The sequence below is a fragment of the Arachis stenosperma genome, chromosome 8, assembly GCF_014773155.1.
Source record: "Arachis stenosperma cultivar V10309 chromosome 8, arast.V10309.gnm1.PFL2, whole genome shotgun sequence".
Taxonomy (NCBI): Eukaryota; Viridiplantae; Streptophyta; class Magnoliopsida; order Fabales; family Fabaceae; genus Arachis; species Arachis stenosperma.
This window is the reverse complement of record NC_080384.1, coordinates 36309199-36335902: the sequence shown is the minus strand read 5'-3', so window position 1 is coordinate 36335902 and position 26704 is coordinate 36309199. Positions and strand designations below refer to the sequence as shown.

Sequence of the window (26704 nt, the reverse complement as noted above, 5' to 3'; positions counted from 1 at the left end):
TTGGTGATATAGTAATCTAAGAGGTACATTAAAAGTCTTTTTTACTAATTTTTTATTTTTAGAATTTTTTTAATATTCTCTGGTGTATATTGTTAATTTTTTTAAGAAATTTTTAGTATTCATTGTTTATATAATATTTTTTAATTATTTATGAATTTTTTTGTTATTTTTTGTTTGAATTTGTATAATTTTTATTATATGTTATTGAATTAATATGTATTTTATTTACTATTATTATTTTTTTATAATATAAATGATTAATTCTATTAAAAGGACTAAATTCAATTAAAAAAGAGTACTAAAAAAATTAAGATCAATTTATTTACTGTTTTTTTTTATTTTTTTGTGTTATTTTAATTTTAGCATTGGACAATTTTATCTGTATTGGATGGATGCCTTTGTTGTGGAGAAGACTTTTCTTTCAAGTCTTATTTTTTTTGATCGCCTAAATCCTTGACTTGAACACTTCGCTGCCAATGAGTCTTAACTCAAGTGGCACATGGTCCTATTTCTTACCAAGAGGTCTTGAGTTTAAGTCTCATGTAGTGCGAGCTTGATCAAAAAAAGAGGATATTATATGTGTGTGTGGGTGTGATGTGTGTGAGTGCCAAACCTAGGATTGAGAGTTGTCCAATCCATCGACAAAAAAAAAAAAAAAAAAAAAACACTTCGCTGAAATCATATAAAAGAGGTCATCCCTAGTGAACTGATTAAATCTTTTAGCATATTGTACCCTTTAGACTAGTCTCTCCTCATTCATGCTTTAAGATGTTATTTTTTAAAATAAATTAAATAAAAAAGTAACCATACATAATAATAACAGTATAAAATTATAATATATTAAAAAAAATATTAAAAGTACTAAAAAGAAATCAAAGAAAAAATTAAATAAGAGTGTGTTCATTTTGTATGATTAACTTCTTTATATATAAAAAAAAAATTTTAACTGATTTTCAGTACAAAACAGTCAAATTTTATTCGAAATAATATAAATTATTGTCCTAAGTACAAAATGCGATTTTAAAATAAAAAAAAAAAACAATTTTCGCTTACAGCTAAATACCATTTCAGATTAAAAAAAATTCAAAATCATCCAATGCGACACCTACGAGAAAGTGGACCCCACCATTCTTCAATCAACACCTCTCATCGCGTATTTGGGAATAACACAAACAAAACTTCCATAAAAGTCATCTTATAAAAATAGAATTTAATTTTGATACACTATTAATATAAATAGTTTTACATGTATAAACTAAAAATATTTATCTAAAAGTATAGATCTGATTACATAAAATATTTTACACGATCAATGCATTAGAATTAAACTTATAAAAATGATGAATGAAAATCACCAATAATTTAATAATTTAACATGTTACGTGACATGTTTAAATAATTAATTTTCACATACAAACATCTTCAAAGAAAGGAAGCAATGAACATTTAGTAACTTCTCAAAATAAACAACTTTTATTTCAAAGAATAAAAGGGGGGAAACCCCTTTTCCAAGTTACCGAGGCATGCACAGACACACAACATACCCAGGATGCAAACACTCCCAGCTGTGAAAATATGGAAGGTAATTTACATATTTATACAATTTACTTGCGTAACCATCAACCATGTGATAGTGATATAACATAATTTACAATTTACTTGTAGAACAATCAACCATGTGATAATGATATGTATAATTTATCTCTTGCCGCGCAATCTGGCATGAACGGCTCTCTCCAACTTGCTAACTGTCTTCTGGTTTGAAGGTCTAAGAGAGGGGACTCCCATGAAATCATCCATCAGTAAGTCACCCATTGACGGTGGAGCTAGCAGCCAGACCTTGAGCACAACATCGTCTTTAGCCCCGTCCTTCGCTAACCAATCAGCACAAGAGTTCCCTTCTCTCAAAGTATGCTCAACCTGGACCTGCCAGTCTCGCTGCAACAGTTCTTGGATATTAGCCAACAATCCAGCAAATTGATGGCGATCATGGTTGCCGCCATTCGAGACCAAGCTCACAACGGTCATAGAGTCTGAATGACATATAAGCTTTCGGATGCCCCAATCCCAGGCTAGAAGGAGGCCTCTTTCGACAGCAGCCAACTCGGCATGCAGAGTGGAACTGTTTTCAAGGAAGCCGGAGATGCCAACCACCCAAGTACCACAATCATCCCTCAGCAAACAGCCAAAGCCTGCCTTTTGCTGTTTTTCATAAAAGCTACCATCCACGTTCAGCTTTGCGAACCCCTGTGGCGGACACACCCAACAGACTATCCTTGGTTCATCCTGGGAAGATGGCAAAATATGAATACCGATCATAAGAGGCGCATGTGCATGTGCATGTGCGTGCAAAACAAAATGGGAATTTCTTTAGTGAAGAATGAAGAATGTAACTAAAAGAAAGAGAGAGTAGAATGCAATACTTGAGCAAGCTGAGCCTGAATGAGTTCCTCCTCCATCCTTGCTTGCATTATAGCATTCTTGGCTTCAATCAGTTCAAGATCATCTAGGCATAAAACAAAGGGAATGCACCAAGCACTTAATATTTTAGTGTAAGAAACTTAAACTGAGATTAGACAGCAGTGCAATTTATATGGCTGACCATAACTCCTTCAAGAATATATAACGACATGGTTAATGCTGCAAGGACTCCTTTCCTTAGGCAGAAGCTATTTTGCTGTTTCTATGTTCCCCAAAAAAAATTGACTGAAAACTCTTATCAAATTACGAAAGGATGATCACCGCAACAGAAGTAGACAACAAAAAATGACAAAAACTACTGTTATATTGATTGATCACCAGTTCGACCAATTATCGGAATATGCTGAATTAAACTAAGTTCACTTAAATTTACATGTCATTTTGGTTGGGAGAAAAACTAGCATAAGCTTCTATACGGTTGCTTTTGGAAGGGAGACTGAGACTGAGAGACAAAGACTAAATTAAGACTTTTAATTGTGTTTGGTGTAAAATATACTAAACTGAGTTATATCTAAGTATCATGTTTGGTTTAAGATAAATATGAAGATTGAGGGATAGATTTGGAATTTAAAAAGTTAAATAAGAATATTTTTGGAAAGAAATGTTAAAGTTTCAGTCTCCCGTCACAGAAATTTCAATCCTCTCTGTTCCCACTTTTGGAGGTACTGAAGGGACTGAAATTTTATGTCCCAAAACTAAAATTTTAGTTTTAGTCTCTGACCACCAAATACAATACTGAGTTTCAGGCTATCCAATCACCGGAAACAAACACTACCTAACTGTTTTGAGAGACCAAATCAAACAAAGAAAATTAAATTGCACAAGTTAAACCCATACATGAGCTAATATAGAGATATTAGTTCCAACTTTAGTTATGTAACAGACAGATCTAAAACAACAAAACTATATCCCACTAGGTAGGTCAGCTACATGAATTAAACATGTCATTGCACACACTTTTATAATACTCCAAAACTTTGACAGTTAGACCTCGACTTTTTTTATACAAATAAATATATAAAAATGATTATTTCCCTAAATACGCATAAAGAAAAATAGTCACCAAAATGCGCACATTTCACTATTGGCACCTGCGAAACGGAAATGCATACCAATTCTCCCATGGCGCCCGCAAAATGGGTAATGGACAGCTGACAATCCGACGCATGGGAGTGCATGCGAAATGGAGCCGTTAGCCATTTCTCACCCGGCGCACACGAAACGGACAGTGGTGAATAATAATAATAATAATATTGTACGCATTTCGGTGACCATTTTTCTTTGTGAGTATTTAGGGAAATAATCATTTTTATATATTTATTTGAATAAAAAAGCCGTTAGAACTCTGCTGTGGCAAGTAAATATACGAGTTGATTGATGGTATAATGCAGAAACTCCATTTTCATCCCACATTCTTCTACTCTTTCTTTTTCTATATTTATTTACAAAAAACATGCCACATTCTTCAAACTTAAAATAGAGCTATTTAACTGCAGAAACAGCAGAAACATGATCATCAAGAACAGGTGCTGCAACAAGGTTGTTTCAACTGTAGAAAAAAATCAAACCATGAAATAGACCAGTATGAATGTGCAGACTCACAATCTGGATTCTCTGTATCTTCATCGGTCGAACTGATGATCAATGAAGTGCCAGCTTCATATTTCCCAGTAAAATCTGCATACAACAATTTGATAATAATAATCACCCTCAGACCAGCTAATATTAAAAGAAAAATAAATAACAAATAAATAAATAAGTTCAAGCTAAAAATGTGAGGAAAAATTATAACTCTACCATAAACACAAGGAACATCCATGGAATCTTCGCCCATCAGAGAGAAGTTCATTGGTAGTGGAGGTAAAAGCCATATCTTTAGAGCATCAACATCGTTAGCCCCTTGCTTAGCTAACCAATCAGCAGAAGATACCCCTTTACTAGGTGTGCGCTCAACATGCACCTCCCAATCTCGCTCAAGTAGATTTTGGATATCAGCCACCAATCCAGCATATTCATGATGATAGTCAAGATCACGAGATACCAAAGACACCACCATTAAAGAATCCGAATGACAAAGAAGCATACGGATGCCCCAATCCCAAGCTAGAATGAGGCCCCTTTTCAAAGCAATCAACTCAGCATATAGAATGGAAACATTCCCAAGAAAACCAGAAATACCCACAATCCAAGCACCACAATCATCCTTAAGCAGACACCCAAAGCCCGCCCGGTCATGACTTTCACATAAGCTACCTTCCACATTCAGCTTTGTGAACCCCTCTGGTGTAAACTCCCAACTAACAGTACCTGGCTCATGCCGAGAAGGCGATGATGAACCCAAATGAATACTTGCCATCTGCACATTTGTCATCAATAATGGTAAAACATGAAAAATGAACCATACATGCACTTTTGGAAAAATAAATAAATGTACGAGGTGAGTTTGGTTGACAGAGAGAGTGGAGAAGCAATACTCGAGAAGTCAGAGCTTGAGTGAGTTCTTCCTCTATCCTTACCTGCATTTTAGAATTCTTGGCATCACTGTCATCTACACACAAAACTTCATCATCACATTCATGAGCAATACTTGCTTGGAAGAGATGCGAATGATCAAAAGACTAAAAACAGGGAAAACAAAGCAAGCAATTTATTTTGGTGTAAGAAACTTTAAACTGAGACTACACAGCCGTGGTTCCATAACACATTAATCTTTAAGAATATACTACTACATGAGTCTTGCAACACTTTAACTGAGCAGAAGTAAAAACCTTGAGTTGTAGACTATCAAATTTATAGTTGCAGTGGCAAGATGATATCAATTTGTAGGAAGACCTAACAAGTTAAAGATCTATCATCATGACCTCAGTTTTAAGCATTGTACTTAGATTTAAGTATTTAACATATATATATATGTGTGTTAAATACTTAAATCTATGTCAAACTTGAGCAAATACAGAAATATGACTTTTCCAAGAAATTATGTAAAAGCAATAAAACAATTCCAAGACACATTTTATGATATTCCTAATTTCCAACAGTTAGAACTCTGCCATGGTAAGTAAATTTACAGCTATAGTAACAAAGCATATCTTTAATTGCAACTGTGTTCAACTTAAAATTCAACTATCCAGAGAAACAGTGGAAACATGATCCCATCAATGCTAGCATATTTAGAATCTCCAGACTCAATCAAAACTCCATGCAAAAATTCCACAGCAGGAAACCACAAAATTAGTCTGGTATGAAACTGCAAACTCACAATCTAGGTTCTTTGTATTTTCATCGAGAGGCTCGGTGCTTGATGAAGTGCTACTAGAAACAGCATTGTTTGTCCCTGTATAATCTGTACACAACAATTTAAAATTTATCACTCTCAGACCAGCTAAGTACTTTTAATAAATAATCTAAAAACGTAAAAAATGCTCAGAACTCAACCATAAACACAAGGAACATCCATGGCATCATTTATCATCAAGCACTTCATTGGTAGTGGAGGTAGAAGCCAGACCTTGAGTGCATCGTCATCCCTAGCCCCTTTCTTGGCCAACAAATCAGCACAAGAGTTCATTCCTCTTAGTGTGTGCTGAACTTGCACCTCCCAATCTCGGCCTAACAAATTTTGGATATCAGCCATCAATCCAGCATATTGATGGTGATAGTCAAGATGATCAGACACCAAAGTCACAGCCATTAAAGAATCCGAATGACAAAGAAGCTTACGGATCCCCCAATCCCAGGCGAGAAGGAGGCCTCTTTCGACAGCAAACAACTCAGCATATAGAATTGAAGTGTTCCCCAAAAAACCAGAAATTCCAACCAACCAACCGCCACAATCATCTGTAAGATGACAACCAAACCCAGCTCTGTGATCAGTGTCAGATGACCAACCATTCACATTCAGCTTAGTGAAGCCCTGCCGTGGAGAAGGAAGGGATGAACAAGAAAGAAGACTTGCCATCTGCAAGTCAACACTAACCACTCACATGAACTGTAAACACCCAATTTTGATTGGCCAGATAAAAAATCAGTGATACTTTTTCCTAGAATAACTTTTTTGACTAAAAACATGTGTTTTTTGATGTTTCAATTCAGTTTTGATTTATTTTACAAAAGTAAATAAAGAGAAGATAAAAAAAGATTGAAATAAAACAATTAAACATTTAAACCCATCCCCCCCCCCCCCCCCCCCCCAAAAAAAAAAAAAACCAAAGAAAAAAAAAACCCTTCCTTCAAAGAAAGGTACAATGAATCAAGTTGCGTAGCCACTTACATAACTTACCTCAGAATCATGTGTATTACATCATAGTACCATATGAAACATTTATGATCATAACTAAATTTCATAATAAAAAAATGCAATAGATTAGGATGGAAATTGGAAACCTCAAAGGACGGTATTGAGCAATTTGATCATCGGCGAGGACGGTGTTGCATTCACTCTTTTCTTGAGTGTGTTAAGGGCGTGTTTGGAAGAGTGGGAAAGACGAGGAATTGACTTGGGTAAAGTTTAGTCAACTATTTGAACTTTTTAGAATGAGAATGCAGAATGATTTGGAATCGGAGGAGGCAATCAAATGAATAAAACTAAAAGAAAATAAAATAGTGGACTTTAATTTTATTTTACACAGTAAAAACTAAAACTAAAAAAAAATAAATAAACAAATAAAGAACATTTAATTCATTACTGATTGAATCAATTCTAATTTCTAAGCAACGCTTTGATCCTTGAAGTTGTAATAAAAAAAGCGAAGTAATTTTACCAAAAGAAAAAAAATTAATGTTCATAATTAATAGAAATATTAAACAAAAATAAATATTAAATTAACACACACAAAAATATTGAAAAATTATTTGTATTGAAGAAGAATTTAATATTTCTATAAATAGATTAAAAAAATAGTGAAGTGTTAAAATTGGAGAAAAACCTTATTTTAAAACTCATAAATATTTAGATTGTACTAACAAAAGTGCAATTCTTCATTGATTTGTTAAACTAACTAATTTTTAACATAGTGGGTGATTAACATATTTCAAATAAGCAAATTTTCCATTTCGATTATTAATCCTGGTATCATTTTTTTCTAACTTGTGACGTAATAATTTTAATGTTGATAATTAATTTCCTCATAAATAATATTGTCTTGTTGCATTAGCACTAGCATGAGACAAATACTATGGTTACAAAAACAAAATTAAACACCAATTTGGCTTAATTGACATGGAAACAATTTGCACCAATTTGAACCTGGAATCCGTAATCTTTCTAGAAATTTTTTTTATTTTAATATTTATTCAGATTTAATAAAAATAAAATAAAATCAAATATAAATAAAAATTGGGATGTGGTGGTGTTGAAGTTGAAGATCTTCATTTGGGTCACTATCATTGATCCTATTTTCGCTTCTCTTTCTCTTCTTTGTTCTTCCTCTTCTCTTATAACTATCGATCCCTTTCTCTCTCTTTTCCTCTTTTACTCCAACCTGCTCAAATCTTCTTCCATCATTGCTGTGTCACACTCTCGACAACCTTCCCTTCTTTCCTTCCCTTATGGGTTCCCCAGGTACCTCCTTCTTCTTCTCCGTCTCTCTGCACCGCTAATATTTTTTCAGCTGGAATCTCATGCCTCATTTGTGGTTCTGAACCAAGTAATCTTCTTCATGTGTTTCCAACTTTTTTCAGCTTCCATATTTTAATGGGTCACTGTTGTTTCTCCCAATTTCTCTGTGGTTTAACTGTTCTTCAAATTTTCCTGTGTTTTTTAACAGTGTATACTATATTCATTACTCTTTTCTGAATAAAGAAAGAAAATTTTAAAAAGAAAAAATGAGAAGGAGTGTTCTTTTGTTCATTAAATATAACTTGCAGTGAAGGGATTTGGATTTTATATCTGTGTATAGCTTCTGGGGCTATTTGTATATAATGCTAGGGAGAGAAAAAAAACGCCACAAGTTATCTTATTTAGCATTCATTAAACATTCATTAATTGTTGTTAATGAATGATAATTAAGGTAAGTTCTGGTTTATTTTGGTTAATTCTTTTTGGTTACCAAACATTTCCCTTATATATAGCTATATTTGGAGATACTATAGACAAAATGGTATTAAATCTTGAGTACTGGAATAGATAGTGGTTTCCCCAAATGTCTGCATATTTATATAACTCTATATATATCATTGTTTAGTGATTTGTTGTTAGATTTGTTATGATGAATATGTCTGAACTCTGGAGCATGACTCATATATTTTTGGCTCTGCTACCGTTCTTGTCTTGTCCAATAGGCCCATAAATTAGATTAGCTGTGAAGGAACATCCACAGATATTCAGATTCATAACCTGTTGGTTTTGATTCTGAAACTAAATTACAGTTATTATCCAATTGTATACCCAGTAGATTGATAAGCTGCTAAGGAGGTGTTGTCGGCTTGCTGCTTTCGGAGCTTTGTTCTGAGTAGATAAGTTGATCACACCTCGACAACATGCCGTATTATGTTCAGAGACTTTATAGGTTATGCAATACATCCCTTTCATCTGATGGACCTGTGTCTGATGAAGCTATTGAAAAAGTTCGCGAGAAGTTAGGTATATTGCCCTTTTCCTTCTTTTTCTTATTATTTTCTTCTCTGTAATTTAGTTTCTGATCTTTTGAGGACACTTTATTTTGTTGTTCATGCAAATAATTTGCATATAACCATATTCACAATGAATTCAATGAGTTAACATCACTTGTGGGTTGTGAAAATGTGAAAAACGTTTGCTTGATGAGTTGTGATACATATTGATGAATAATTAGGATATGAGTTAAGTCTAATATAATTCATTGTTCTCAGTTAAATTTCTAGGGCTAGTAAAGACAGTTTGTCAGTAATTTTCTACTTGAGAGTTGAATATGAGTCTCCCTTGAAACTTTGGATGATCTAGTCTTCTTTTTTCGAGTGTGAAAGAAGGATCCCCATTTTCTGTTTAAATTTAAGAAAGTTAAGACGGAAATAAGTATAAGTTTGTAGTGAAGCTATTTTTGTAAACTTCATTTCCATTTGTCATTCTTGAATTAATTTACTGGACAATTTGTACTTTAGCATAAAAAGGTTGAAATTTTGGAGTGAGTTTGAAATTGGTCAGCTGGTTACATCCTAAGTTTGCATCATACGTTTTCATTTCCTTCAAGCTCCTCGTCACTTTGGAATATAGGTCCAAGTTCTTAAACCATGCAACTTATGGTATCATGTGATTTATGTTAGATTATCTTTATCTTACCACATAATATTTTTCCTTTCCAACTGACATTTTCTTAATGCCTTTTAACAAAACGTTTCAGAAAAAATCAAGCCATCAGATGTTGGTCTTGAACAGGAGGCACAAGCTGTTAGGAACTGGTCTGGAGCAATGCTTGAACGTAATGGGGGCATTCAACCATTACCTCCAATCAAATACTTGCACTTACATGAGTCCAGCAGCTTCTCTGTAAGTATTAAGTCCCATAGCTCCACATCAACTTTATGTCATAATCAGCAATTTTATAATATAACTACATGAAGTTTGATCAATAATTTTATTCCTTGTAGATAGGAATTTTCTGCATGCCCCCTTCATCTGTTATTCCTCTGCATAATCATCCCGGAATGACAGTGTTCAGCAAGCTCTTATATGGATCAATGCATGTTAAATCGTATGACTGGATCGATCCCTCTACCCCAAATGATCCAGCTGAAGGTTTGTTCTCTATGGTTTTCCTCGCTTTCATGTTAACTCATCCAATTTTTAGTTGGCCATACCTTGAAAAAAAAGTGTCCAAGTGTTGAATGTGGTGACTACACAACACTTGTTATTGAGGTAAGACAAGATGAAAATATGTTATCATTCTTCAATATTGTTCGTGGCTGTCAACTACTAGGAAAACACCGAAACTTTGTGCAAAATGGTCCGAGGTCTCACTTTTTAGTGAAAAATATTAAAATCATGCACAACAATATATAATTGTCTAGGAACTCTAAACTGGCATATAGTGTTATGATCACTCGTATGAATCTTGCTGTTCCTTTTTGGTATAAACACTAGTTCATTGGCTTGAGCTACTAGATATTTTCAATAGGGCTTGTCTTGTGAATTTATAGGCTTAGTAATATCAATATGCTTTGTCACATCGAATAATTTTGACTGAATTCTAATATATGTTCTAACTATTGATTTAATTGCCTTAGAATTTGCCCTAGAATTCCTTTGTTCTTGTCAGTTTAGCTGCAACTTGCCTTGACTTGAATCTAGCTTTTTAAATTCTTATCAGATATCAGTTTTCTGAACTAGAAAAACTCACTCCTGTGATTGTTTCCTTAATTTGTGGTTGGGTAGCACAACAACAACATTAATCCTTTTCTGCTTAGGAGATACGAAACTAAACTTGTGACTGTGACACTGTGATAGAGATAATTTGTTGTTAGCATGCCAAGTAATGGACTAAGTTTATAATATCTTCAACTTTAAACTTTAACTACTAAAATAGCCTAAAGTTGTATTTGCATTTCTTGGGAATGGATTTTCCTTTTTCTAAAGCTTTGTCAATTCAAATAAATACTGTCTCAGTTATGTATGTTATTTTCTTTTAATATTTGTACAAATCCCTGGAGTAAGAGGTATATAAAGTTCTGCACTTATCAGAATAAAAATATACCAACTTAATATGAATCAACCTTTTTAATTTATCTCTCACAATGGACAGTACGTAGTTGTTTTGCTTAAATTAGAATCTTATTTAGGATCAGAGTTCTGATTTTGGAAGATACTGTTCATTGGGTAGAATTCTCCCACAAAAATCTTTTGTTTCCACGGACTCACCCATACCCAACACAACACTTGGTTTAATATAAAATTTCTTGAGTGCGTCACATATTTATTCTTCAATGTTTAACTTTCAGCAAAACATCCGTTCTTTTTTTCCATTAGCATGAGACAAATACTATGATTACAAAAAAAATTATAAACCAATTTGACTTAATTGACATGAAAAAATTTGTACCAATTTAAACTTCATTCCATTCTTTTTTTTTTTTTGGTAATTTTGTAACTATCATAATCTTTCTAGTAATTTTTATTTTAATATTTACTCAGATTTAACAAAAATAAAATAAAATAAAATATAAATAAAAATTGGGATTTGATGTCAAAGTTGAAGATCTTCATTTGGGTCTCTATGATCGTTACTATTTTCACCTCGGTTCTTCTCTTTCTCTTCTCTTTTAACTATCGGATCCCTTTTTCTCTCTTTTCCTCTCTTAAATCTTCCATTATTGCTGTACCACACTCTCAAGAACTTTTCCTTCTTTCCTTCACTCATGGGTTTCTCTGATACCTTCTTTCTCCTTCTCCCTTTCTGGCTCTGATCCAAGTCATCTTCTGTATGCGTTCTAAGCTTTTTCAGTTTTCATATTTTAATAGGTCACTTCTATTTCTTCCAATTTCTTTGTGGTTTAACTGTTCCTCAAATTTCCTGTGTTTTTTAATAGTGCATACTATATTTGCTACTGTTTTTTAACGGTGCATACTATATCTGTGGTTTAACTATGCATATTGTAGTGGGATAAAGTTTTGTTGTTGTGTGTTCTTGTTCCTCTGCAGAGAATGTCTTGTCCTCCCTTTCTTTGTACTAGCATTTCTTTCATCTTAGTAAAATCTTCTTGTATTTTTTTATTTCATTGTTTTTAAGAATGGAGGAGATTAATCAGTTTGGTTTATGGGGTCCAACAAATTTGTTATTGACAGCTAGACCCGCAAAACTTGTAAAAGATACAGAGATGATGGCACCAACTCCCACAACAGTTCTTTATCCAACTCACGGAGGAAACATACATTGTTTTAGAGCCATAACTCCATGTGCAATCCTCGACGTGTTATCTCCGCCTTACTCTGCAGACAGTGGAAGACACTGCTCTTACTTCCGCGAAAGGAACGATCTCCCAGGTAATCCAATTTACATCCAGCATGGTCGAAATTTCGCCAGTTGCCTTCTCTTCTCTTAACCAAACCACATGTTTTTGTTTCAATTGCAGGCAACTTTGAGTTCAACGGGGTCACATTTTCCAACATAACATGGTTGGAAGAATTTGAACCTCCCGATGACTTTGTTATCCGGCGAGGGCTGTACAAGGGTCCGGTTATTAGAACTTAAAGGCATACCTTTCTATGTTTTGTGTAATTTAACACTAGAGAGAGAAATTGGGTTACTATCTATTTAGGTTTACAGATTACAAGTTACAACAAAGGGAGATTGTGTCCAGAAAAGCCAATGCTATATAATAATTATATCTAGGGCGATTTCAGCTAGGCATTTTGGCTTGTACATAACACAATGCACTATGGTTGTTGTTGCAGTTTCTCTATATATAAGTCATAAGTCCCTGGCCTCAGTTTAATCCATTAGAAGAGTTTCAGAATTTGAGTGGAGAAAGGAAAAAAAAAGAGACAGAATCTCAATCATATGATGAGTGAGTGGGCTCCTATTAAATTTTGTTTGCTTAATATAGTGTGAAAGAACAATTCTGATTGAAGTTTATTTGCATTAGCAGTTAGCACCATTAGCATGCTGCATGCATGAGTTGAACTACACTTTCTTTACATACATAGAAATATAGAATAGAAGCCTTGAGGAATGGAATTTTTTTTTATAAAGTTTAAATACCAATGGCGTATTTATTGTCAATGGGGACATGATTTGATTTTGGATTGGGATGAGTATTTTGCTTAATATAAAACTAAATAATGAATCTTTAAAGGATTCTTGATTTAAAACTTTATTGATTTTTGGGTTCACCAAAGATCGAACTCTTGACCTTTCGGATCTAGATTTTTAATACCATGTCATGATACCACTCATCCCAAAAGCTTCAGCTAATGGAAAAATGTAACACTAATGATTATATCTCTAATACTCCATAAACCTCTATTGTACACATTGTATAAATATTTCATTGGCTCCTCATACTTTTCCATATCAAAAACATAATTAACTCTTTATTTTTATGACAATGTTGGTTAACATTAACATACCAACAATTAACTTATTACATGAGGTTGGTTGAAGTGGTAGTTGCTTTTTCTTCTTAGTTAAGACTTCAAGTTTCGGTAATGAAAAAGCTCTAATAGACCGATTTTCAAAGTTATTGATAACTCTAAAACTTTTCAAAGTCAAATTTAATTAGTCAATTTTTTAATTATATAACTCAAAAAAGTTTATTTAAAATATCAAGTGTGAAGGTTATGTCCAAGGCAAAAAAAAAATTTCAAGTATAATTTTGTTTCTGAAAACTGGATTCGAAGTTGATTTTAGAATTCATCAAAAATCAAATTTTTTATCTTTCAGATCTAGAGTTCTGATACCATGTCATGATACTACTCATCTCAAAAGTTTACGCTAATGGAAAAAAGTAACACTAAGAGTTATATTTCTAATACTCTCCTTAAACCTCCGTTGTACACATTGTATAAATATTCCATTGGCTCCCTATACTTTCTCATAAAAATTTGTCATTAGACCGATTCGGGATAAAAAAACCATTATCAGTAAACCTATAAAAAAAACTAGTAAAAAATCCAGTAAATCAATTGAATCGAAATGATCTATTGAAAATTAACCGATTTAAAATAATAAAAGTATAAAAAAAATATTTCTTAACAAAGATGTATTATGTATATTATTTTATAATATCCGTTGAACCTTCAAAAAAATCACATCCTTGAATTTAAGCTAGCTTGTTTACAAGGTTTCGACGAATCACCGTGGACCAATTAAGGTAATTTCTGAATTAAGAAAATAATTTTTAATTTGAAATGTCCAAAAGGGTAGATCATAGATGGAGTCTGTTTATGCTCAGTTTCTTCCTGGCTAGCTAGCTCCCTGATTTACATAACTAAAATAAAATAAACTTATCCTACTTGATCATTTCTATAGAGAAGGAATTTCTTGAGATTCTGACTTGAAATAAACAAATTAAAGCATAGGAACAAGACCATATATTATAGAGCCAGCATCCATCTGAGTAACACCACAAAGTCTACAGCTATATATATTTTTTCTTCAGAATATAAATCTTGCTAATTGCCAAAAAATGGTTGCAAATTAAAGTATAAATTAGAAGGCACCGCAAAACATGGGCATGTGATCAATTTGATGTGATCCAGCATGGCATTATATAATTTGTGAGATTATATGATTTTGTAATAATAATAATTTGTGATGGTTTTGATTTCTAATTTGTGTTGGCATAAGAGTCGCCGCAAAGATAGGCATTATATATGCTAACTCATCCACGAGCTAAGAGAGAAAGCACTTGGACCATCATCTACAATAGAATCTTTGCATGCATGCTATTTTTATTTATAATTGTTATTATACTTATTATATAATTCTCATATAATCACAGATTACTATGAGATGAGAAACAATAAGCCAAAATTCTTAGACCGTGTAATCGGATACTTGATCTTGAACTTGGGAAACAGTGCACAAAACTAGATACTATGTATATATAGCAACATTTACATGATGTAGAATATATATATAGAGAGAGAGAGAGTTAGAGATCATTTATGTATCTTCTCCCCTTAAATTTTACTCATTCATTATTTTGTTAGTTAATTGTTGATTGAAAAAAAAATATTCTCTAGCAAAATCAATTTTTAAGATAGATATCATCATAAATTACTTCTTTTAAAAATTTAAATTAATAAAAGAAGTATATCTATATACATCAATATAGTTATATCTTTAAGGATAAAAATAGAAAAGCAAATATTTTCCAAAGATTAGTCATAACATAACTTGACCATTTCTTATTCGTTTCTTGATTGGTTACATCTTTTGATTATGTCTCTTTCTCCGGATTATGATATAACGGGAGAAGAATAATTGACCATATATTAATCAAGTGTGGTTGCATTTAGATATTTATTGATGAAGTATGCATCGTCATTGTTTGAATACAACTATATATTTTACGTACACATCAAAATTAATTATTAAAATTAATTATTAATATAAAATATATATTAAAATATAAAATACATATTAATATAAATCAAATTACATATATTTATATATAAATATATAACAAATACATAATAATTAATTTAAATAGCTAACTTTAATATACAAATAACATTCTTAGTTTGCATATGCTCTCAATTCCAAAGGTATATTAATTATTAAGTTGAAGAAATTTGAATTCTGTTGGTTGGTCGTCAATTTCTTATGGTTGTTGGGATTCAAGATTTAATCAATTCACGCATCCCTTCTGTTATTATATATATATTAAAGTACGTTCAATGTAACTCGATTATTAATATTATATATGTAATGATATGTTTATGCGAGAAGATTAAAGGAACCTTAGTTCCATAATGTTTAAGGAATATTTATATATTAAACGACATTCTTGACACTCATATAAAAATATGATTATTATCAATTAATTATGTATTTAAATTGCTTTATAATTATAAAAAAAATATATTTGTTAAAAAATATTAATATTAAAATAATATTTATTATAAAAGATGTATGCATATGTAATAAAATTGTTAAAAAATTATGGTAAAAAATCTTATATTGCAAAAAAAAGGGCCTTTGAAATTGCATCTCCTACCCAAGCTAACACAAGGATATTGAACCCTATAAATATATATTTATTTTAATAATAATTAACGAATACAAAATAAAATAATTTAAAAATATTTTAGACTAATTATTTTCAATTATCTTCCAAACATTTAAAAAAAATTTACTGCGTGCAGCCATAAAAGAATCAAAGATGGAAAGTGTGAAAGTGGGAATAAAGTAAAATAAACGTATACGTCATAGTAGAAAAACAGGATGAAAATGACTTCACTACTAATTAGAAAAATGATATTAAAACCTGGAAAATTGAATGTGATAAAATACAACATCAATAAATAAATAATTAAATAATTAATTAAAAGGGTTACAGAAATAGACCTTTGCATTGCCCAACCGGCAAGAGATTTTACCATAATAATATAATAAAAATTGTTATTCTGAGAAAGATTCTTTTGCTTCTGTTCAAAGTAGTGTTCATAAATTATAAAACATGTTATGATGTCAACTCCCATGCACAGAAAATGACAAACATGAAAGTTTTTGTAAAGTCGGTACGTAGAGCTAAGAGAATTCCCTTTCTTTTTAATTCCTTCTCCTAAGTCCACACGAGAACCAAATTTAATTTAATAATTTTAATTTATAATACGTAGCATCTCCCTCATCCAAATCCATTTGTTTAATCCTTCGAATATTTGTCTTCATTTAAGTTTCTCTCTCTCCCCCCATCTTGAATACTCCTCCAAGAGGCACATAAAAAAATTGTGTTCACACAACTCAATAGTCAAATTTGGGTGTCTTGTAGCCAATTCCTAATCCTTGAAAAATGATTCCTCATTGGGACCTACACTTTAGTAAGAAATTATTCAATAAATATATTATAAAGGTGAAAGGTGAAGTTGATTTTATGTGAAATTGATATCTAAGAGTCGTTAGATAAAAATTTAGTCAAATTAGTCAAATCATCTAACAGTTCTCAGTTATCAACTTCACATGAAGTTGACTACACTTGGGTTTCCACCTATTATAAAATATATAAATTATAGAAAGAATTTAATTTTAATTTACTACTAATATAAAATAATTTTATACATACATTTAATAATATGTAATATCATATTAGTAAAATTAACTATTTTTACATTAACAATTTAAATAAGGTAAAAATTCAGGTGCAGTCGACTTCATGTGAAGTTGATAGCTGAAAGCCGTTAGATGAAAATTTAGTTAAATCAGTCAAATTATCTAACAGTTATCGATTATCAACTTCGCGTGAAGTCGATTGTACCTGAATTTTCACTTTTAAATAATTATTTTAAAAAATAAATTTAATTACACGTTTATATAAAATACTTTATCTTATCAAGTATATTAAAATTAAATTTTTATAGAAAATAGAAAAAAATAATATGTATATAGAAATGTATGATCTTAATGGGCTAATGACAAATGGCTCAAATTCTTTGTAAGATGCCCGAGAAAGTAAAATGTTGGACAATTGGGATGGCGATCCACAAATGAGACAATTTTAGAGAATTATCAAATATGACACTAAGTGTCTTATTATATATCTTTTACCATGGCATGAATTATCCTTCCTTTTATTATATATGTTTATAGTACTTCTCTTGGTTTGTAAATTTTCAACATATTTACCTTGTTCTCCTCAAATTTATTGTCGGTATATATTACGTGTATGGAAACAAACTTAGCTTCGAGCGTTTCAAATCCAGTCCTATATATTATTTGAACATGGCAAGTTCTCCAATGGAAAGAATAACATAATATATCTTGATGGACTTTGGGCCATCAAATAATTTAGAGAGAATTATATTATATATTTTAAAAATTTTAGAAATTAAAAATTATTTTTAAAAAATAAAAAGTGAATGAAGGAAGTAGAGATTAGTAAAAAACAATTCATTGTTTTTTTACTCAAAATTATTTTCCGTATTAGTGAAATTATTTGAAAGATATTTTAAATTTGAATGCATTAACTGCATTTAAAATTTCATAAAATTTTATGCTACTTGTATTTTTATTACCAAATGCCATGCTAGAAAAATCCAATAAATTTTAAAATTTTCAATTCTCTCCCTATTTGTCTCATTTTGTCTATTTTATTTGTGCCAAATAAATTAACTAGCATATAGTATATATATATGTGCACATGCTGTTTATTTAATCACACAAATACATATGTATGTATGTAACAACCAAAAAATAAAACCTATATATGTATATGTATGTATACATTATTATTATTATTATTATTATTATTATTATTATTTTTCATTTTTTAAAAACTTGTTTTGCTATCCTGCACTTCTGTTGTGAAGCTCTAGGAATTAAGGATCAATGGCGAGTTGCTGATTGGATTTTGCTAGCTAGGGGAGTGAAATTTGCCACGGTTTTGGCGCCTCACAAATATATTTATACCATTATGTCAGAAGAAATATAAAATTTCTATAGCTAAATCTCAACCACCGTACCAACATTAGTGTCTAATTAGCTAGGTAGCTGAAGGTATAAACATTATATGTCTAATTAAAAATTTCAGAAATAATCACTTTAAAATTGAATAGATCTAAATTATTCTAATAGGCTCTAACTCAAAAGGTGAGACATGCCTTACATACAATTATTATAAATACGACTATATTAAGTGTACACTAAAATTAACTACTAAAGTTAGCTACTAATATAAAACATATTTTAAAATATAAATAAATATTGAAAATAAATTAAATTACAATATATTTATACAAAAATATATTAATGGTTGATTTTAGTGTACAAATAACATTTTTATTATAAATATTATAGAGATCTTATTATTATTGAAAAAAATATGAAATTTGCAATAATAATAAATTTAAATAAAAAAGTTAATTCATAGACTATGAAATATATGTTTTTATTTGTGTCTTCATCACTTGATGAAATGGCACTGATTATATTAAACATCTAAAAAAAGAGTTAGAAACACCACAATTCATTACATTATATTGGTGTCTAATGGTGATAATTGTTATAAAAACACATTTTCCGCCCTCCAAAAAAAGCATGTATTCAAGTTTGTATAACGATATGTTTAAGAATTAGCTTATTAATAGCTTCATTATTATCCATATCATTCTGTTGGAGATATAAATAGTTATATATTTTTTTTATTAATTTAAGTTTTTAAAAGACTGTAATTCAAATTTGGTGATTGTTACAATAATGTCTAAAAACTTATATATGCTTAACTAGTTGAAAAAAATTTAAAAATAAATATTTAATTAAAAAATATATAAATAATAATTTTTAAAAATTTAAAATTTATTATAAAAAATAAATTAAACAAAAATTAGACATAAAATAATAAACACCATAAAATTCATCTTTATATTTTACCTCCTATTTTTGTTTACCTGTATCCTTGCTTAGTTTAGATATTTTTTATTTATTTTATCTTTTTCTTCTTTTTTTTTTTATTTTTTTGGGAAAAATCATAGCTAGCGTTCATGAAATGATCAACGAGACACGAGAAGTATATAGTAGAAATACTTTTGCCCTTACATATCATTACCAATGTCCTCGTCCCATGATATATATATATATATATATATATTAAGACATACTGACATGAACATTTCGAGGTAGTAGATAATAATATATATTGGATTCTTTTGTAACACTTAGGGATTTGGAGCACAGGTAATATATTTTTAAGTGTAGTAGGAACTACCTAATAAGACCTTTGTTTTTCCCAACTATAATGAAAATTGAAAAACATAAGCAAAAGTTCTTGTAGTGTTACTAGGACAAAATTTTGAATTGATGAATATACCAAAAGTTCTTCGTTTACAAGCTAAGTCCAAGCACTTAATTGAATGAGAGTTATATATCTTCTGTCATAGACCAACATATATATTATCAGATCATCAATAGTATAATTTTCTATTGGAGATTTTATTAGGAGATATACCATTAATTAATGTGTTTAGGGTTTATGATTTTTTATATATAGATATCTATTCACTCTTGTTTAATTTAGTGCACTAACTAGACATATATTTTACTATCATATGATGATACATAGAGATTTCAAACCCATAAAATCATTTTTTAATTTTTTTTTATATAATAGGAAGACTCGAATTCGCAACCTCTTAGGTAAGTATGGAGAGACTATTCGTTGATATTTTTTAAATTTAAATTAATAAAAAATACATAAATAATTATATTTTTAATACATTTTTTACACAAAATTCTTTTTTGGATTTGTATGAATTTTTGCATAATTTTTTTAATATGTCTTATACTAAATTATTTTTTATTTAATAAAGATCAAACTTTAGACATTTTGGTCATAGAAAATATGATACCATATCATAAACTCACTTTATTCAAATTAAAGATTGAAACTGATAAAAAAATGCACATAAATTATTATATATCAAATACAAAGAATAAAAAAATGTATTAATTCAGTTTACAAAATAATAGAAATTGGTATATATTTTTTTTAGTTATAGGGCAACACTAGTTATAATTAACAAATTAAAACTAAAGTATACTCTATTAAGAAAAATAATAGCAGATTAAAAGGGATTGGATAGCACTGATCAAAATGCAGTGATTCTAATAATGGAATGAACATGCTAAGAAAGTAACAAGGAAAGTGATGTGTTTGTTGTGTGCTATAAACATAGAGGGGAGCCAACAGTCCTAGTTACACAATCATAATATAAAGTTAGATTAGTTTACTAGTTTACTTAAATAAATATTGATTGTTTAATTTTTTTTTGTATATACAATAATTTATTGACTATCAATAACTTTTAAATAAAACTTTAATGCATCAGGGATTAGTTATTGTCTTAGCATGTATGAGATAATGAGAGAAACTAAAAAAATAGTTACACAATAGTCATGTTCAAAATATATATATAAGCCTGCCAATAATAATATTACTACATACTATGATTGCAACTTATTAAGATTAATTAGTTTCAATTATTAATGTTGACGACTAATAAAAGAAAAGATCAGAAGTAGGAGCTGTCAGTAACAGAGGTCAACTGATTATCACGGAGAGATTATATGGGCATCAAGAAGGATGGAATGAAATTCTTAGAGAGAGAAGCTAAGAGAGGTGTGATAGAAAAATTGAAAAAAAGTAAAAAGAGATAAAAAGAAATCACATGATTGTGAATAATCCAAGATAGGGGTCATGTGTGTGCATGTTTAATTAATTATTTGATCTCATCTCATGGTGAAATTAGTTGCCATAATTCAAATGTTTTTAAAATAATGATTTGTCCGACCATGGTCTTATCTTCACACATGTATGTAAAATATTTATATTAATTAATTAATTAATGGTGTGTGAGAATATTTGATTGAGAATGCCATTTCAACATTCAATTTTTCCATAAATTATTATTCCAATAAGTCCCACTTGATGCTAATAATGCATCTCCCACCTTCGTTCTTCACTTCATTCATTCATTCTCTTTGTCTCTCTCTTCTCTCTCTTTTGAAACAAGCACTAGGGTTTCTACTTTAATATTCCATCATCATCATCATCATCATTAACACTACTTGATGGCATATGCTTCTTCATGAATATATAGCATAGTCAACATCTATCTTCATCTGCTCTTAAGTGAGGGAGATTGACTTTTTTTTTTTAGATCTTTTTCAAAGAACAAGATAGATCGATCAAGAGTTGGAAGAAGCTATAATAAGGAGTTGAACTAAACAAGGTAGTTGTCATCATCAAGCTACTTCTTCCATTCTCTATTCAATTATTTAACTTTTTTCCTTATTTTTTCTTTCTTCAGGAATAACCATTTCTATTTGGTTCTATTTCCAAGTCTTGATTTCAATTTCCTGGTCTTTGTTTTTTTAGATTTCATAAAGCTTTGAGTTTCTCTCCAAATTTAATTTCAGAAACATCATCTACTTAATTTATACATGTTACCCTATATATATATCCCCTTTAAAAGATAATGAAAGAAAGACAAGAAGCATGTCTCATTGAGAGAAAGATTTAATTTGAAACTATACACATAATAATAATAATTATAGAGAGGTATCTTATTATAGGTAGTGATGCAGTCTGTTGTATATAGTTTATACACTTTACAACTTTCAAACTATAGGTTATAATATGTGGAATTCCAAGACCTAGGAACATGCATATACACTTGTACAAACAGTTATAATTACTAGTAACAATAAATTTATGGTACAAATGTTAAATAGGGACATATAGTCCTTCTATGTGTGTATCTATGTCTGCAAAATCACCACAACTAATTAAATTGCATCGATCTTTTCCCACACACACACACGTAATAATATAATGCCATATATCTTGGCCATTTATTTTCTCTCTCTCTCTCTCTCTCTATGTATATATATATGGAAGCGACAAAGTTCATTGGATTCTGAAATTTTGAGTGTACTATATGTATGAAACAATTTCACAGGAAGTTGAAAGGAATCATTTAATATAATGGGTGAGAGAATTAGTGAAGGCAAAGAAGGGTGTTGTTCTGTAATTACTAGTCCTAATAATGGGAGTAGAAAACGTTCATTCATAGACTTGAATGAAGAAGCTGGTGATGATGAGAACAGAAGCAATAAGAATGATAATGAGATATGTTCATCTTCATGGCAAGAAGGGAATTTGAGTAGCAGCAACAACAACAACAACACCACATCATCAAGTGAAGAAGAAGAAGAAGATGATAAGAATAATAAAGAAGGAAGAAGAACAAGTATGGTTAGACAATATGTGAGGTCAAAGATGCCAAGGCTTCGTTGGACTCCTGATCTCCATCTTGCTTTTGTTCAAGCTGTTAATCGCCTTGGTGGACAAGAAAGTAAGTATCTAATCACACTACCATTTCAAATTCATATCCTTATATATATTCAGATTTCATAGAAATACTTTTTTTTTTAAGAGTAATAATGAATAAAATTACACAAAAAAAAGAGTTTGACGTGGACAAAAATACACACCAAAATTTATAAATATAAAATCATATTTGAAATACTGATTTTAAAGGACAAAAATACACTTAAAATTTTACAAATTTATTAACGATATGATAATGTTGTGCATCGAAAACAATTTTTCGAATGTACTTTAATGTTTATAATCTTGTGCTTATATTTTTGCCTATTCCAAAATTTTTGATATGTACTTTTGTCTATTTACTCTTTTTTAAACTTATCCAAGTATTTGAATTGGCAATAATGGATTCAGGAGCAACACCAAAGTTGGTTCTTCAGTTGATGAATGTGAGAGGTCTTAGCATTGCACATGTAAAGAGTCATTTGCAGGCAAGTTCATATATATATATATATATATATATATATATATATATAATTTCATTCAATTGTTTAAATATATAATTATTCATATATCTTTTTTATTAGATTAAACTTTTAAAACAAATGATTTATTCAATTTTTGGAAAAATTAAAAAAAATGAGATTTTTACATCAAGAATATGGATAGATATATAATCATTTATATATTTTCTTTTATCAATTTTAGATTTTAGAAAAAATGATTTTATGATAAAAAGTCTCGTTATATCTACTAAAGTTTTTTTTGAATCTTTTCTTCAATAATAACGTATTGATCTATCCTTGTATTTAACTAATTATCTTGAAATTCAGATGTATCGAAGTAAGAAGCTTGATGAGTCTGGTCAAGGTAAAAATTTTAGAATTTTCATTACTATTGAAGGTTTAGTAATTTACATCAGATATAATAAATTCACAATATCATGCATTATATTATTTCAGTTTTATCCCAAAGTAGGGCAATGCAACAAGGAAGGCATCAAATTTTGGAGATGTACCAAAGATTAAATGTACAAGCACACTTTGGGGTTGATAACATTATTAACAGGAGTAGTAGTTATGTACCATCATCATCTCTCCTCATTAAACAACAACCATGTAACATTAAACCTCATCATCATGCCTCTTCAAGGTATCACTTATATCACTAGTAAAAGTTTTATTATCATAAGCGTGTATAAAAGTATTTTGTATTATTATCTAATGATTTAATTACTTCATCTATCCTTATACTTTCACCAAACTTTTAATTAGGTCTTTATAATATTTTTTAATTAAATTTCTCTATCAGATTTTATAATTAAGTTTTTATCGTAACAAAAATATTAGAATTAATGGAATATAATATTCTATTAAACTATAAGTAATATTTAGTTAAATATTAGATAAATTTATTTTGTTTAATAAAATATTCTATTAATTTTAACGTTTTTGTCATGATAACGACTTAATTAAAAAATTTAATATAGTATAAAGATTTAATAAAAAATATAAAAATTTAATTAAAAATTCAATAAAACTATAGAAATTGAGAGAGAAATTAAATCTTATCTAATTAATTAAATATTAAATATATGATGCATGTAATAGTAATACATGTTTATTAAAATTCTTTTAACTATTCTCTTTAATTTGCAGATTTCACCCAACTGGGATTTTCAATAGTCACGTGATGACAAGATCAAGTTCATTGGAGGACAAAGATTCAAGGTTATATGAAGCAAGCTCACATCTATTTGATGTAAGGGATGCAATAATAAGAAGAAATAATAGTAGTAATAGTAATGGAGCTTTTAGGTCTTGCCAAATACTTGAACAAGTGAAGTGGCCTCCTCCTCCTCCTAGAGGAACCTTAAAGGATAATAATGATAATGGATCACAAGAAAGTGAGAAACATGAAACTTTAGTAGGCATTTCAATGGATGACAATAATACTAGATTTGGTGCACAACCTTCATCACAACAATGGAGCACTACTACCTTGTCTGATTATCAATGTCATCATCATCAAAGAAGTTCTTGCAGTGTTGCCTTCCCTGCTGACCATCATGCCAAGTTAGATGCTCAGGTAATAATAATAACACTAGCTACTACATTTTATACCTCTAATTTCTTACTTGCAAATTGGAATTTGATTTATTTATTTTTACTATATTTTTTTAAGGTAGTTGTTAAGATTTTTGTTGCAAGTTTTTTCATTGAATAACAAAGAAATCTATCTTAATTATATATAACAATCAGTATATTTTAGTACATAGTATTTTTTAGGTTTTGTTAACATGTAAGAAACATTAACCGCTAGCTGTATATTATTTTATAAAAAAAAATTTAAAAATAATAAAAATGAGTTTAAAATATTTTAAAATTATTTTATTTTACATTTTTTAATTATTATTCATTTTATTTTGTATTTATTAATTATTACTAAAATAATTGAATAATATTAAAAATAATAAACATATAATTATAACTATTTAAGTTAAATAAAATAATTTTAAATTATTTTCTTATTACCTCTCTAATATTATCAATTTCATAATAATGTCCTCCATGGTTCATTACTTCATTATAGTAAAGTCAATTGTTTTTACTTACTATTTAAATTCTTGATTTTCTTTTTACTGTTGATGTTGTAAATTCTTACTTATGTTATTAGGGAAAGTATGGAATCAATATACAATAGATGTTTAGAGAGTATTAGAGATATAACCATTAGTGTTATCTTTTTTTATTAGCGTAAGCCTTTGAGATGAGTGGTATCATGACATAGTATTAGAGTTTTAGATTCAAAAGGTCAATAGTTTGTTCCTTGGTAAACCCTAAAATTAGTTTAAACTTTTGGGATGAGTAATTTTATGACATGAAATGTTTATTATCCATAGTATTCGGATGGTTATTCTAAATATTATAGGTGATGTTCATTTTGTAACTCATATAACCTATTGTACACATTGTATAAATAATTCATTAATTATTATGCATACTAACTAAATTCATTAATTAATTAGTGGTGTAGGATATTTAGCATTTGGAAGAAATTTTATTTAATTTTTTTATTTCCTTTTCGAGGTTATTGCAGGTACATGATCTAAAAAACCAAATGCATGATGAGAAGAAGAAAGGGTCGTCATCATCGAGTTTCCTAGAGCTTAAGCTAAGCCAAGACTCATTAGAAAACCCACAAAGTGAACAAGAAATCAATACTAAACTTTCTCTTTCGTTGTTCTCTTCATCATCAAATTCAAGTGATTACAAACACAAAGAGAAGAAAACCCAGGTTGAGCGTTTATTTTTACAACAAAATTTCACACAAAGGAGTCTATTGGGCTGAGTATTTATTAGGATCTGACCATGTCAAATACAAGAACCATACACATGAATGAGTAGATCTTTTAAGTACTTGTCTCATCATAAGTCATAACAAACCACATAGAACAGAAAATATTATTTTTTGTAATCCGAATTTTTGGTATCAATTAAGTTGACTTATTTTATGTTTTATATATCCATCATAAAAGACCATATTAAATTTATGTAAAAAATTAGTTACTAAATTAATTATATTCGTATAAAATATATATAAAAATATAAAATATACATTAATATGTATATATAATAATTAATTTGATGGATATTTTTTATGAACATATAATTTTTTGAATGTGAAATTCAAATAAATTTAGAATTTATAACACCTCCAATAATAACAATACAATATACTAAAAATATAGATATTTTATGATGCTACC

At 29.6% G+C, this 26704-nt stretch overlaps 3 protein-coding genes across 9 annotated transcripts; 2 read left to right on the top strand and 1 right to left on the bottom strand.

Moving 5' to 3' along the window:
• Positions 1–1459: 1459 nt before the first annotated feature.
• On the bottom strand, positions 1460–7033 carry LOC130944631 (uncharacterized). Of its 3 annotated transcripts, XM_057873048.1 has the most exons (9): positions 6865–7020; positions 6202–6469; positions 5917–6090; positions 5741–5824; positions 4956–5029; positions 4279–4837; positions 4084–4158; positions 2424–2506; positions 1460–2286 (listed from the first exon to the last, which is right to left on the bottom strand). In XM_057873048.1, exons 2-9 carry the CDS (start codon positions 6437–6439, stop codon positions 1699–1701), a joined length of 1875 nt encoding a protein of 624 aa, XP_057729031.1. In that variant the 5' UTR covers positions 6440–6469; positions 6865–7020; the 3' UTR covers positions 1460–1698. The 3 variants fall into 3 exon arrangements, with proteins under 3 accessions (XP_057729031.1, XP_057729030.1, XP_057729027.1); XM_057873047.1 differs by having other exon boundaries at positions 4998–5029; positions 5917–6469; XM_057873044.1 differs by having other exon boundaries at positions 1462–2286; positions 5917–6439; positions 6865–7033.
• Positions 7034–7842: 809 nt separating this feature from the next.
• On the top strand, positions 7843–13244 carry LOC130943302 (plant cysteine oxidase 4). 5 transcript variants are annotated; one of them, XM_057871122.1, is made up of 6 exons: positions 7843–8041; positions 8761–9061; positions 9798–9943; positions 10045–10192; positions 12236–12433; positions 12523–13244. In XM_057871122.1, exons 2-6 carry the CDS (start codon positions 8959–8961, stop codon positions 12639–12641), a joined length of 714 nt encoding a protein of 237 aa, XP_057727105.1. In that variant the 5' UTR covers positions 7843–8041; positions 8761–8958; the 3' UTR covers positions 12642–13244. The 5 variants fall into 5 exon arrangements, with proteins under 5 accessions (XP_057727105.1, XP_057727107.1, XP_057727106.1 ...); XM_057871124.1 differs by having other exon boundaries at positions 7844–8041; positions 8871–9061; XM_057871123.1 differs by having other exon boundaries at positions 7853–8041; positions 8874–9061.
• An 8335-nt stretch (positions 13245–21579) lies between these two features.
• LOC130945149 (two-component response regulator ORR24-like) lies at positions 21580–26451 on the top strand. Its single transcript, XM_057873843.1, has 7 exons — positions 21580–21838; positions 22568–22963; positions 23350–23426; positions 23769–23805; positions 23898–24087; positions 24594–25023; positions 26035–26451. Exons 2-7 carry the CDS (start codon positions 22594–22596, stop codon positions 26284–26286), a joined length of 1356 nt encoding a protein of 451 aa, XP_057729826.1. The 5' UTR covers positions 21580–21838; positions 22568–22593; the 3' UTR covers positions 26287–26451.
• Positions 26452–26704: the final 253 nt, after the last annotated feature.